The 11539-nt window shown below is 47.0% G+C and overlaps 2 protein-coding genes and 1 long non-coding RNA gene across 3 annotated transcripts in view; all 3 read left to right on the top strand.

The window, feature by feature from the left end:
- The window catches only part of LOC108536181 (uncharacterized), a 13965-nt gene extending 12442 nt beyond the window's left edge, over positions 1–1523 (top strand). Inside the window, exon 3 of the long non-coding RNA XR_001887443.1 lies at positions 1481–1523. This is a non-coding gene — a long non-coding RNA (uncharacterized LOC108536181). The remainder of the gene's footprint in view (positions 1–1480) is intronic.
- A 1730-nt stretch (positions 1524–3253) lies between these two features.
- On the top strand, positions 3254–6179 carry LOC108536175 (uncharacterized). Its single transcript, XM_017882736.1, is given in 5 exon segments — positions 3254–3313; positions 4784–5485; positions 5487–5679; positions 5682–5729; positions 5732–6179. Coding segments are annotated over 5 exon segments (1275 nt in total). The 3' UTR covers positions 6004–6179.
- On the top strand, positions 6177–7238 carry LOC108536177 (putative uncharacterized protein FLJ44672; the record flags this gene model as incomplete). Its single annotated transcript, XM_017882737.1, has 3 exons — positions 6177–6376; positions 6419–6485; positions 6595–7238. Coding segments are annotated over 3 exons (732 nt in total), but the record flags the coding sequence as incomplete, so codon positions are not given.
- Positions 7239–11539: the final 4301 nt, after the last annotated feature.

Below are 11539 nucleotides of genomic sequence, written 5' to 3' on the forward strand. Positions count from 1 at the left end.
ATGGTTTTATTATTAATATGTAATAAATGATAAATTTATTTATTTTTTTTTTTGAGACGGAGTCTCGCTGTGTCAGAAGGCTGGAGTGCAGTGGTGCAATCTCAGCTCACTACAACCTCCGCCTCCTGAGTTGAAGCAATTCTTTTGCCTCAGCCTCCCGAGTAGCTGGGATTACAGGTGTGTGCCACCATGCCCAGCTAATTTTTATATTTTTAGTAGAAGTGGGGTTTCGCCACGTTGGCCATGATGGTCTTGATCTCTTGACCTTGTGATCCGCCCACCTCAGCCTCCCAAAGTGCTAGGGTTACAGGAGTGAGCCACTGCGCCCCGCCAAATATTTTAAAAATTTTGTCTTGTATTACTTCTATCAACAGGTAATGGTTCTATTATTAATATGTAATGAATAATATTTTTAAATTCTTGTCTTTTCTAATTTTGACATAATTATTTATATAAAGAAAAAGTCTTAGAGATCTTCAACAAAGTTAAAACATGTAGAGGGATGCTAGACCCGGAAAGATTAAGAACTTCTAGTTAGAAATATTCAGAGTAAGCCACATACAACTTGCTACTTGATCTATTTTCTTTCTTTTTTGTTTTGGGAGATGGGGTCTCAGTCTGTCACCCAGGCTGGAGTACAGTGGTGCAATCACAGCTCAATGCAGCCTTGAACTCCTAGGCTAAGGCTCCTCCTGCCTCAGCCTCCTGAGTAGCTGGGACTGTAGGTATACATGATGATACCTGGCTAATTTTTAAATTGTTTTGTAGACATGGGGTCTCACTTTGTTGGCCAGGCTGGTGTCAAACTCCTGGCCTCGAATGATCCTTCCATCCTAGAGGTATGAGCCACCACAACAAGCACTTGTTCAAATTTCTAAAAAAATTAAAAATTTCTAAAGTAAGGCTGTGGGATGATGGCAGAAAGATCAAAGTAGAAGAACAGAAGAATAAGTTCTAATGACTTATTCACACATATTATTTTGATAGTAAGAATAACTTTTAGTAGATACATTTCTTCATTTCTTACAAACAAAAGGCAAATAAACAATGTTGTCCAGAAACTTCAACACACACTGTACAATATTTCCACTTTGCTGACATCAGTTGTGGAAATTCTTCATGGTTTACTTAACTATCACTATCAGTAATTTGCTTCTCTGATCATTTTTATCAACTTCCTCATCTGTTAATTTCTCTCCAAGGTATGTCATATCATGACATACTGCTGCTGCATGAACATGACCAGTGTCATTTTATTAAACATGTAGAATGCTTCCCTAATTTCTTTTTTTACCCTCTGTCTCTGTGTTTTGCATTTTTTTTACCTTTATTGTCAGAAACTCCAGAAAGTCAATCATACTAATTTATCACCATTTGCTTCATTAATTTATACTTTGCTTATATGAAATTTTGCCCAACAGACCTCACTACAATTTCTAACCCATTTTTTGTTTTTTGTTTTGTTTTGTTTCTGAGACAGGGTCTTGCTCCGTTGTCCAGGCTGGAGGGTAGTGGTGCCATCACAGCTGACCGTAACCTCAACCTCGCAGGCTCAAGTGATCCTCCCACCTCAGCCTCCCAAGTGGCTGAGACTATAGATGCTTGCTACTATGCCCAACTAATATTTGGACTTTTCCTATATGTGGGTTCCAGAGGGCTGAATGTGAAACGTGAGTATGCATGGATTTTGGTATATGCAGAGATGAGGAGCTGAAACTAATCCTCTCTGTATACTGAGGGATGACTGTATATGTTTTTACAATTATGCTGTAGGACACATATTGTTCCATAGCCTTGAAAATGATACTTTTAATGAAAATTATTTTTAATTGAGTGGAATAATAATAATAATAAAAGTAGCAGCTGGACAGGTGTGGTGGCTCACACTGGTAATCACAACACTTTGGGAGGCTGAGGTAGGAGGATGGCTTGAAGCCAAGAGTTTCAGACAGGATTCGGAAACCAAAGGAGTCACCATCCCTACAGAAAAATACATGAATTAGCCTAGTGTGGTGGCATGTTCCTGTAGTCTCAGCTACTTGGGAAGCTGCTGTGGGAGGATCACTTGACCCCAGGGAGGTTGAGACTGCAGTGAGTCATGATCAGGCCTCTGCACTCCTGCCTGGGTGACAGAGTGAGACCCTGTCTCAAAACAACAAAAAAGTAGCAGCTAACATGAACTGACCTTTTACCAGGTGCCTATAAATACCATAATATAATTTCTTATAACTGTTTCTTATTTCACTTAACCACTTTGTCTTCGATTACTCCCAGAATTTCACCGTGTTTATGCAGATGACCTTTTGTTTAGATTGAATTGTCTCCCAAGGTATTTCCAGAAGTGAGATTACTGTGAATCATGGTGAATGGACATTCTCATTGCCCTTGATGTGAATTGACAAGGTTTTGGATGCCTCCCAGGTATAATCCCAGCACTTTGGGAGGCTAAGGCAGGAGGATTGCTTGAGGCCAAGAGTTGGAGGAGGCAGTAAGGTGAGACCCTGTCTCTATTATTTTAAAAAATTGCCAAGCTTTACCCTGGAAGGCTTATGTACAATTTAAACACCCCTCATAGTATAAGAAGGAGTCCATTTCACTGCACCTTTGCCAGCACAGGGTATTATAATTTAATAAGTTATTTTTTGTTTGATTATTTTAAATAGATAAAAGACCTCATATTACTTTGTCACATTTCAACATCTTTCCTTAGCTTATTAGCTCTATTTCTTTTCTGTCTGTAAATGGTTATTGTGGTGGTGGTTTTGTTTGAGGCAGGGTCTTGCTTTGTCCCCCAGGCTTGACTGTAGTGGCATAATCATGACTCACTGCAGCCTTAACCTCCCAGGATCAAACTATCCTTTTGCTTCAGCTTCCTGAGGAGCTGGGACTACAAGTGTGCACCACCACTCCCATCTAATTTTATTCTTTTTTAGGATAGAGACAGGGTCTCACTGTGTTGTCCAGGCCAGCCTCTAGCTTCTGGCCTCAAGCAGTCCTCCTGTGTTGGCTTCTTAAATTGCTGGAATTTCAGGCATGAGCCACCATGCCTGACCAGGGCTAGTCCTACATTCTTTAGAGTTCTCTTTACTTTGTGCTAGCCAGTCTCTCATTATGTTGTTCCCCTGTTATAATGAATAATTCTCTGTATTAAATTTTACCACTTTAAATTTTTGAGTGGTTTATGTCTCCTGATTGGACTCTGATACGCTAAGAAGGGTCCCTGGAGATAGACTCACACAGATGGGATTTGGACATGGGTTTGGTTATCCAAGGGACTGTACTGAGCTCCTTGCCAGTGGAAAATGGGATGCTGGTGATTTCCAGAAAGTGACCTCACAGTGACTCAAGCTACCACTTACTGTTGATTGTGATGAAATGCCAGCTGAGGCACATGCCTTGGGAGCTAAGTGGTTACTGCACTTGACTGCTACGAAGACTGTTGTGGGAACGGTCCTTTTGGATGTACATCAGCAGGGGTCCCCAACACCTGAGCCATGGAGCTATAAGGAGCCACACAGCAGGAGGTGAGTGGTGTCGAGTAAGGGAAGCTGCATCTGTATTTACAGCCACTCCCCATTGCTCATATTCCCACCTGAGCTCCACCTTCTCTCAGATCAGCAGCAGCATTCGATTCTCATAGGAGCATGCATCCTATGTGGACCGTGCATGCGAGAGATCTGGGTTGCACTGTCCCTGTGAGAATCTAATACCTGATGATCTGTCACTTTCTCCCGTCAAGCTCAGATGGGACCATCTTGTTGCAGGAAAACAAGCTTAACATGCCCACTGATTCTACATTATGGTGAGTTCTGTAATTATTTCATTATATATTACAATGTAATAATGGAAAAAAGTGCCTAATAAATGTAATGTGCTTGAATCTTTTGGCTCAGCTTCTGCCTCCTGGCAGCCTCTCCAGGTCCAGAACTTTCTCCATTCAGCCTCTACAGGTCAAGCTCATGGCTCACAATGGCCTATTTAGGCCCATACCCTACCTCATGGCAGCCTCCACAGGCCCAGCTCCATCATTACAATGGCCTCTTTAGGCCCAGCTCCTGCCTCCCAGCCCAGAACTCTCCAGGCCCAGAACTTTCTTAAGTCGACCTCACCAGGCCCAGCTACTGCCTCTCATCAGCCTCCCAAGGGGCAGCTTTTGCCTCCCAGCCACCTTCCAAGACTCAGCTCCTGTTTTACAGTGGCCTTTTGAGACCCACCTTCTGTCTCCTGGCGACCTGTACAGGCCCAGCTCCTGCCGTACAACAGCCTCTTTAGTCCCAGCTCCTGCCTCTGGGCGGCCTATACAGTCCCAAAATGTTCACAAGTCGGCCCCTCAAGGCCCAGCTCCTGCCTCCAGGTGGCCTCTACAGGCCAAACACTTTCTCCTGGCTATGTCTGGAGGCCCAACTCCTGCCTCACAACAACCTCTTTTGGCTCAGCTCCTGCCCAGCTCGTAGTGGCCTTTGTAGGCCCAAAACTGCCTCAATTCAAGTTCTCCAGACCCACCTTCTGCCTCCTAATGGCCTGGACAGGCCCAGCTCCTGTGTGACAATGGCCTCTCCAGGCCCCTCCCAGCGGACTCTCCAGGCCCAGCTTTTGCCTCGTGGAGGTCTTCCCCAAACAAATTTCTACCTGCCTCCCGGCAGCCTCTACAGGCCCAGGTCCTGCTTCACACTAACCTCATTATGCCCAGCTCATGCCTCATGGCAGCATCCTTAGGCCCAGCTCCTGCGCCCAACAGGCTGTCCAGGCCCAAAACTTCCTCAAGTCCCCTCTTCAGGCATAGCTCCTGCCTAACACTGGCCTCTTTAGGCACAGCTCTTGCTTCTCAGTGGCCTCGCCAGGCCCAGCACCTACATCCCAGTGGCTTCTCCAGACCAAGAATTTTCTCAAGTCTGCCATTCCAGCCCAAACTCCTGCCTCCCATTGGCCTCTACAGGTCCAACCTCTGCCTCACAGCAGACTCTCCAGGCCCAGCATCTGCCTTACCACAGCCCCCCAGGCCAAGCTCCTGCCTTTCCGCAGCCTCTACAGGCCTAGCTCCTGCCTCCCAGTGGCCTCTCTAGGCCAAGCTCATGCCTCACAGTGGCCATTCCGGCCCAGCTTTTGCCTTTTGGCAACCTCTCTAGGTCCAGAACTTCCACAAGTGAGCCTCTTGAGGCCCAGCTCTTCCTCCCGGCTGGATCTCCAGGCCCACCTCCTGCCTCACAACAACTTCTTTCGGCTCAGCTGCTGCCCGGCTCCTGGAGGTCTTTGTAGGCCCAAAACTTCCTCACATCAAGCTCACCCGCACAAACTTCTGCCTCCTGGTGGCCTGGATAGGCCCAACTCCTGCGTGACAATGGCCTCTCCAGGCCCAGCTCTTGCTTCACGGAGGTCATCCCTGGCCAAGTTCCTGCCTGCCTCCCAGCAGCCTCAACAGGCCCAGCTCCTGCCTCACACTGGCATCATTAGGTCCAGTTCATGCCTCACAGTGGCCTCTCCAGGCTGATCTCTTGTCTCACACTGGCCTCTTTAGGCCTAGCTCATGCCTCTTGGCAGCCTCTTCAGGCCCAACTTCTGTGTCCTGGCAGCCTCTCCAGACCCAGCTCCTGCCTCCTGTCAGCCTCTACAGGCCCAACATCTGCCTCACAGCAGATTCTCCAGGCCCAGCATCTGCCTCACTGTGGCCCCCCCAAGCCAAGCGCCTGCCTTTCAGCAGCCTCTACACACCCAGCTCCAGCCACCCAATGGCTCTTCAGGCCAAGCTCATACCTCACGAGAGATTTTCCAGGGTCAACTTTTGTCTCATGGCAACCTTCCCTGGCCAGGTTTCCACCTATTTCCTGGCAGCCTGGTCAGGCCCAGGTCCTGCCACACACTGGCCTCTCTACGCCCAGCTCACACCTCACAGTGGCCTCTCCAGGCCCGGCTCCTGTTCCAGGACATCATCTACAGGTCCAAAACTTCCTCAAGTCGGCCTCTCCAGGCCCAGTTGCTGCCTCCCAGCGTCCTCTCCAGGCCTAGCTCTTCCTCCTGGCTGTATTTACAAGCCCAACTCCTGCCTCACAACAACCTTTTATGGCTCAGCTCCTGCCCAGCTCCTGCCAGCCTTTGTAGGCCCAAAACTTCCTCAAGTCAAGTTCTTTAGGCCCACCTTCTGCCTCGCGGTGGCCTGTACAGACCCAACTCTGGCTTGACAACAGCCTCTGCAGGCCCCGCTCTTGCCTCTTAGCACCCTCTCCAGGCCCAACTCTTGCCTCATAGTGGCTTCCGTGGGCCAAATTTCCGCCTGCCTCCCAGCAGCCTCAACAGGCCTAGCTCCTCCCTCACAGAGGCTTGTTTATGCCCAATCGATGCCTCTGGCAACCTATCCAGGCCCAGCTCCTGCCTCATACTGGCCTCTCTAGGTCAAGGTCCTTTCTCATACTGGCCTGTTTAGGCCCAGCTCATTCCTCTCGTCATCTCTCCAGGCCCAGCTTTTGCCTGTTGTTGGCCTCTACCTCACAGTGCACCTTCCAGGCCCACCTCTTGCCTCACTGTGGCCTCCTCCAGCCAGATTCCTGCCTTTTCGCAGCCTCTACAGGCCTAACTGCTGCCTTCCAATGGCCTTTGTAGGCCACGCTCATGCCTCACGGTGGCCTTTCCAGGCCAGCTTTTGCTTTTTGGCATCCACTCCAGGCCCAGAACTTCCCCCAGTCAGCCTCTCCAGGCCCAGCTCTTCCTCCCAGCAACCTCTGCAGGCCCAAATCGTCTCAAGTTGGCCTCTTCTGGCCCAGCTCCTGCCTCCTAGTGGCCTCTGAAGACCCAAATCATCCTCCAGTCGGTTTTTCCAGGCCCAGCTCCTGCCTTTTGGCGGCCTCTCCAGGTGCAAAACTTTCTCCTGTCAGGCTGTCCAGGCCCAGCTCATGCCTCTCGGTGGCCTTCCCAGGCCCTGCTTTTGACTTTTGGTGGCCTCTTCAGGCCCAGAACTTGACCTCAAGTCAGCCTCTCCAGGCCCAGCTCCTGCCTTCTGAAGGGCTGTACAGGCCCAACCTCTGCCTCACAGTGGACGCTCCACGCCCAGCTCTTGCCTCACTGTAGCCTCCCTAGTCCAAAACTCCTGCCTTTTGGCAGCTTTGACAAGCCCAGCTTCTGCCTTTCAATGGCCTCTTTGGGCCCAGCTCATTCCTTACAACGGCCTTTCCAGGCCCAGTTTTTCCCTTTTGGCGGCCTCTTCAGGCCCAGAACTTCCTCTTTAGGCCCAGTTGCTGCCTCCTGCCATCCTCTCCAGGCCCAGCTCTTCCTCACGGCTGTGTCTATAGGCCCAACTCCTGCCTCACAATAACGTCTTTGGACTCAGCTACTGCCCAGCTCCTGATGGCCTTTGTAGGCCCAAAACTTTCTCAAGTCAAGCTCTCCAGACCTATTGTCAGCCTCGTGGCAGCCTGAACAGGCCCAGCTCCTGCCTGACAATGGCCTCTCCAGGCTTTACTACTGCCTCACAGTGGGCTTTCCAGGCCTAGCTCTTGCCTCATGGTGGCCTTCCCCGGCCATGTTCCTATCTGACTTCCGGCAGCCTCAACTGGCCCAGCTTCTGCCTTGCACTGGCCTCTCTAGGCCCAGCTCCTTTCTCACGGTGGCCTCACCAGGCCCATCTCCCTGCCTCAAATTACCTCCCAAGACCCAGCTCCTTGTTTATGGTAGTCTCTCTTACACCAGCTCCTCTTCACAATGGCCTCGTCTGGCCCATCTTCTGCCTCAGTGGCCACCTCAGGCCATCTTCTGCCTCATGGTGGCCTTCTTCTGGTTTTGCTCTTGCCTCACAGTTGCCTCTTCAGATCCAGCGTTTAGTCTTCTGATGGTCAACAGCATCAAGGAGCTAAAGCTTCCCTGGATCTCATTTGTTCACTTCACAGCAGAGTGGCTTTAGCAAAAGCCGTCTCTTCTTTTAACCTGAGAGTGGATTTCTGACAAATCAATAGTAAATTCTGCCTGTGTGGTTTTTTGTGTACTGGGGATGAGGAGGCAATGGGCCTCTGCTGGGGCCCTTTGTCTTTGCCCTGGACGTGGTAGCTTCTCACTTCGTGTCTTCTTTTTTTATATTTTTTAGTTTTTTTTTTTTTTTTTTTTCCTTAGGGTCTTGCTCTGTCACCCAGGCTGGAGTGTAGTCATGTGATTATGGCTCACTGCAGACTTGGCCTCTTGGCCTCAAGTGATCCTCCCAGCTCAGCATTTTGAGTAGCTGAGACTACAGGTTCATTCCAATATGCCTGGCTAATTTGTTATTTTTTCTGAGAGGTTGGTTCTCACTATGTTGCCCAGGCTGGTCCCAAACTTTTAGACACAAGCAATCCTTTTGCCTGGGCCTCCCAAAGTGCTGAGATTACAAGCATGAGCCATCATGCCTTGCCTGCCATTTGCTTGTCATGAACTATTAAGAATTTACTTTTTGAGTAATATACTATGACTATATACATTTGTAGAGAGAGATTTTAAATTTTTCTTGGATACCAATTTTTTATTTTTTTTTTTATTTTTTTTTTTGAGGCAAGTTACTGCTTTCTCATTTAGGATGGAGTGCAGTGGTATGATCTCGGCTCACCGCAACCTCTGCTTTCTTGGCTTAAGTGATCCTCTCACATCAGCCTCCTTCCTGAGTAGCTGGGACCCCAGGTATGAGCTGCCATGCCCAGGTAATTTTTATATTTGTTATAGAGAGGGGGGGTCTCACGATCTTTCCCAGACTGGTTTCAAATTCCTGGGCTCAAGCAATCCTTCCACCTCAGCCTCCCACAGTGCTGGGATTACAGGTGGGAGCCATCACATCTGGCCTGCCATTTTCTTTTCAATGATCATTAAGAATTCACTTTATGCCAGGCACAGTGGCTCATGCCTGTAATCCCAGCACTTTGGGAGGATGACATGGGTCTATCACGAGGTCAGGAGTTCAAGACCAGCCTGGCCAAGATGGTGAAATCCTGTCACTACTAAAAATAGAAAAATTAACCAGGTGCTGTATCAGGCGCCTGTAATCCCAGCTACTCAGGAGACTGAGGCAGGAGAATTGCTTGAACCCAGGGGGAATGAGATGGAGGTGAGCTGAGATCGAGCCACTGCACTCCAGCCTGGGCAACACAGTGAGACTCTATCTCAAAAAAAAAAAAAAAGAATTGACTGGGTGTGGTGGCTCACGCCTGTAATCCCAGCACTTTGGGAGGCCAAGGCAGGTGGATCACAAGGTCAGGAGATCGAGACCATCCTGGCTAACATGATGAAACCCCGTCTCTACTAAAAATGCAAAAAATTAGCCGGGTGTGGCAGTGGGCGCCTGTAGTCCCAGCTACTTGGGAGGCTGAGGCAGGAGAATGGCGTGAACCTGGGAGGCAGAGCTTGCAGTGAGCTGAGATCGCACCACTGCACTCCAGCCTGGGCGACTGAGCGAGACTTCGTCTCAAAAAAAAAAAAAGAATTTACTTTTTGATTATATACTGTATATATTTACTGTATACTGTAAAAAATTATATATGTATGTGTATATTCATGTGAATATGTATATATATTCATATGTGAATATACGTATATATATTCATATGTGAATATACGTGTATATTTTCATATGTGAATATACGTGTATATTTTCATAGAATACACATACACACACACACACATATATATATATTGTGAAAGAGATATTTGAATACCTAGAAATTGATAAGCTTCTTCCAGGTTTTGAAACCACCCTTAGCACAAACACGAAAGAAGTACAAAGTGTCGTTATTAATGACCGTGGGCCAAGATGACCATGAGTCAATAGTACTTTGCACCTCAACCACCTTCCAGCAAAGCATCTCAAAGGGCTGGATATATCTGAACATCACATCCTTTCACTTAGATTAGGATGCTTTGTAATTACTACTTCTCAAGACCTCAGTGTGACCCTAGTCAACATGAAATCAAACTATTTCTCAAATCGTAGAGATACTGAGTAACAGCTTTGGTCAGGAAATAGGTATTGCAGTTGGTTTGTCATGACAAATTCCTGACCTAGTCAGATGGAATATTGCAGAAATGTGTGTGTGTGTGTGTGTGTGTGTGTGAACATTCTTACACACAGATGTAGGGGTGGAAGTGGGGGGGTTGAATTTGATAAAGCCAGCAGTGGGCAGGCTGCTGGGCGGGGCAGTGTAACTGCAGCAGTGTAACTCTAGAATTAACAAATGCTTGTAAGCCTCAGTTTTCTCTCCTGGAAAATAAAGATTATAATTCCTGCCTTGATAGGTGGGTTAGGTGATTCACTAAATGCAAAATATCTAGTATATAATAGGCACTGAATTAATACTACTTTCTGTAGCTCTTAATCACTGCTTAATTTTTAAAAGTTTAGAATGACTACTGCTTTTGTTAAAATTATTTGTAATTACTATATAAAATCTAAGTCCTATAGAAAAGTACAAAACAGGCCAGGTGCTATAGCTCACACCTGTAATCCCAGCACTTTGTGAAGGCAGGGCAGGAGGATTGCTCAAGGCCAGGAGTATGAGACCTGCATGAGCAACATAGCAAGATCCTATCTCTATAAAAAATTAAAAACCAGTTATGGTAATGTGCACCTGTAGTCCCAGCAACTCGGGAGGCTGAGACAGGTGGATCACTAGAACCCAGGATTTTGAGACTGCAGGCTGGGGCAACAGAGTGAGAACCTGTCAGAAAGAGGGAGGGAGAGAGAGAGACAGAGAAGAGAGAGAAAAGTACAAAGAAGCAAGTAACAAATCATGAAATTTTCAACCACCAAGAAATAACTCAACGTTAGGTGATATGGCCAGGTGAGATAGCTCATGCCTGTAATTTTAGCACTTTGGGAAGCTGAGGCAGGCAGAGCACTTGAATTCAGAAGTTCAAGATCAACCTGGCCAACATGGTGAAACCCATCTCTACTAAAAATACAAAAATTAGCCGGGTGTGGTGATGCCTGTAATCTTAACTACTTAAGAGACTGAGGAATGAGAATGGCTTGAGCCTGGGAGGCAGAGGTTGCAGTGAGTGACCCAAGATCGCACCATTCCACTCTAGCCTGGGCAACAAAGAGAGACTCTTGTCTCAAAACAAAAACAAAAGCAAAGGTGATAACGCATACGTCTTTTTGTACAAATAGGTAGCTAGATAAGTAGATAGATTAATGGACTGAAAATAACTTTCAAGAGTGCAGTGGCTCACACCTGTAATCCCCAGCATTTTGGGAGGCTGAGGCAGGCAGATCACAAGGTCCAGAGATCGAGACAATTTTGGCCAACATGGTGAAACGCCGTCTCTACTAAAAATACAAAAATACAAAAACTCCAGCCTGGCGACAGAGTGAGACTCCTTCTCAAAAAAAATAAATTTACGTATTTTATATTGTGTTTTAGTTTATATATATATATATATATATATGTAACTCTTATTTTGCTTGCTACAACAGAAGCTGAAGAAACTAAAGTAAGGTGGGAGAATTTCTGAACTTCAGATAAATGCCTATGTGAAAGTGATATATTTTTATTCAACATTCATTAAAATTATTTTAAAATAATAAAAGTATTATGAG

Source organism: Rhinopithecus bieti, unplaced genomic scaffold, assembly GCF_001698545.2.
Source record: "Rhinopithecus bieti isolate Rb0 unplaced genomic scaffold, ASM169854v2 scaffold_13690, whole genome shotgun sequence".
Classification (NCBI taxonomy): domain Eukaryota; kingdom Metazoa; phylum Chordata; class Mammalia; order Primates; family Cercopithecidae; genus Rhinopithecus; species Rhinopithecus bieti.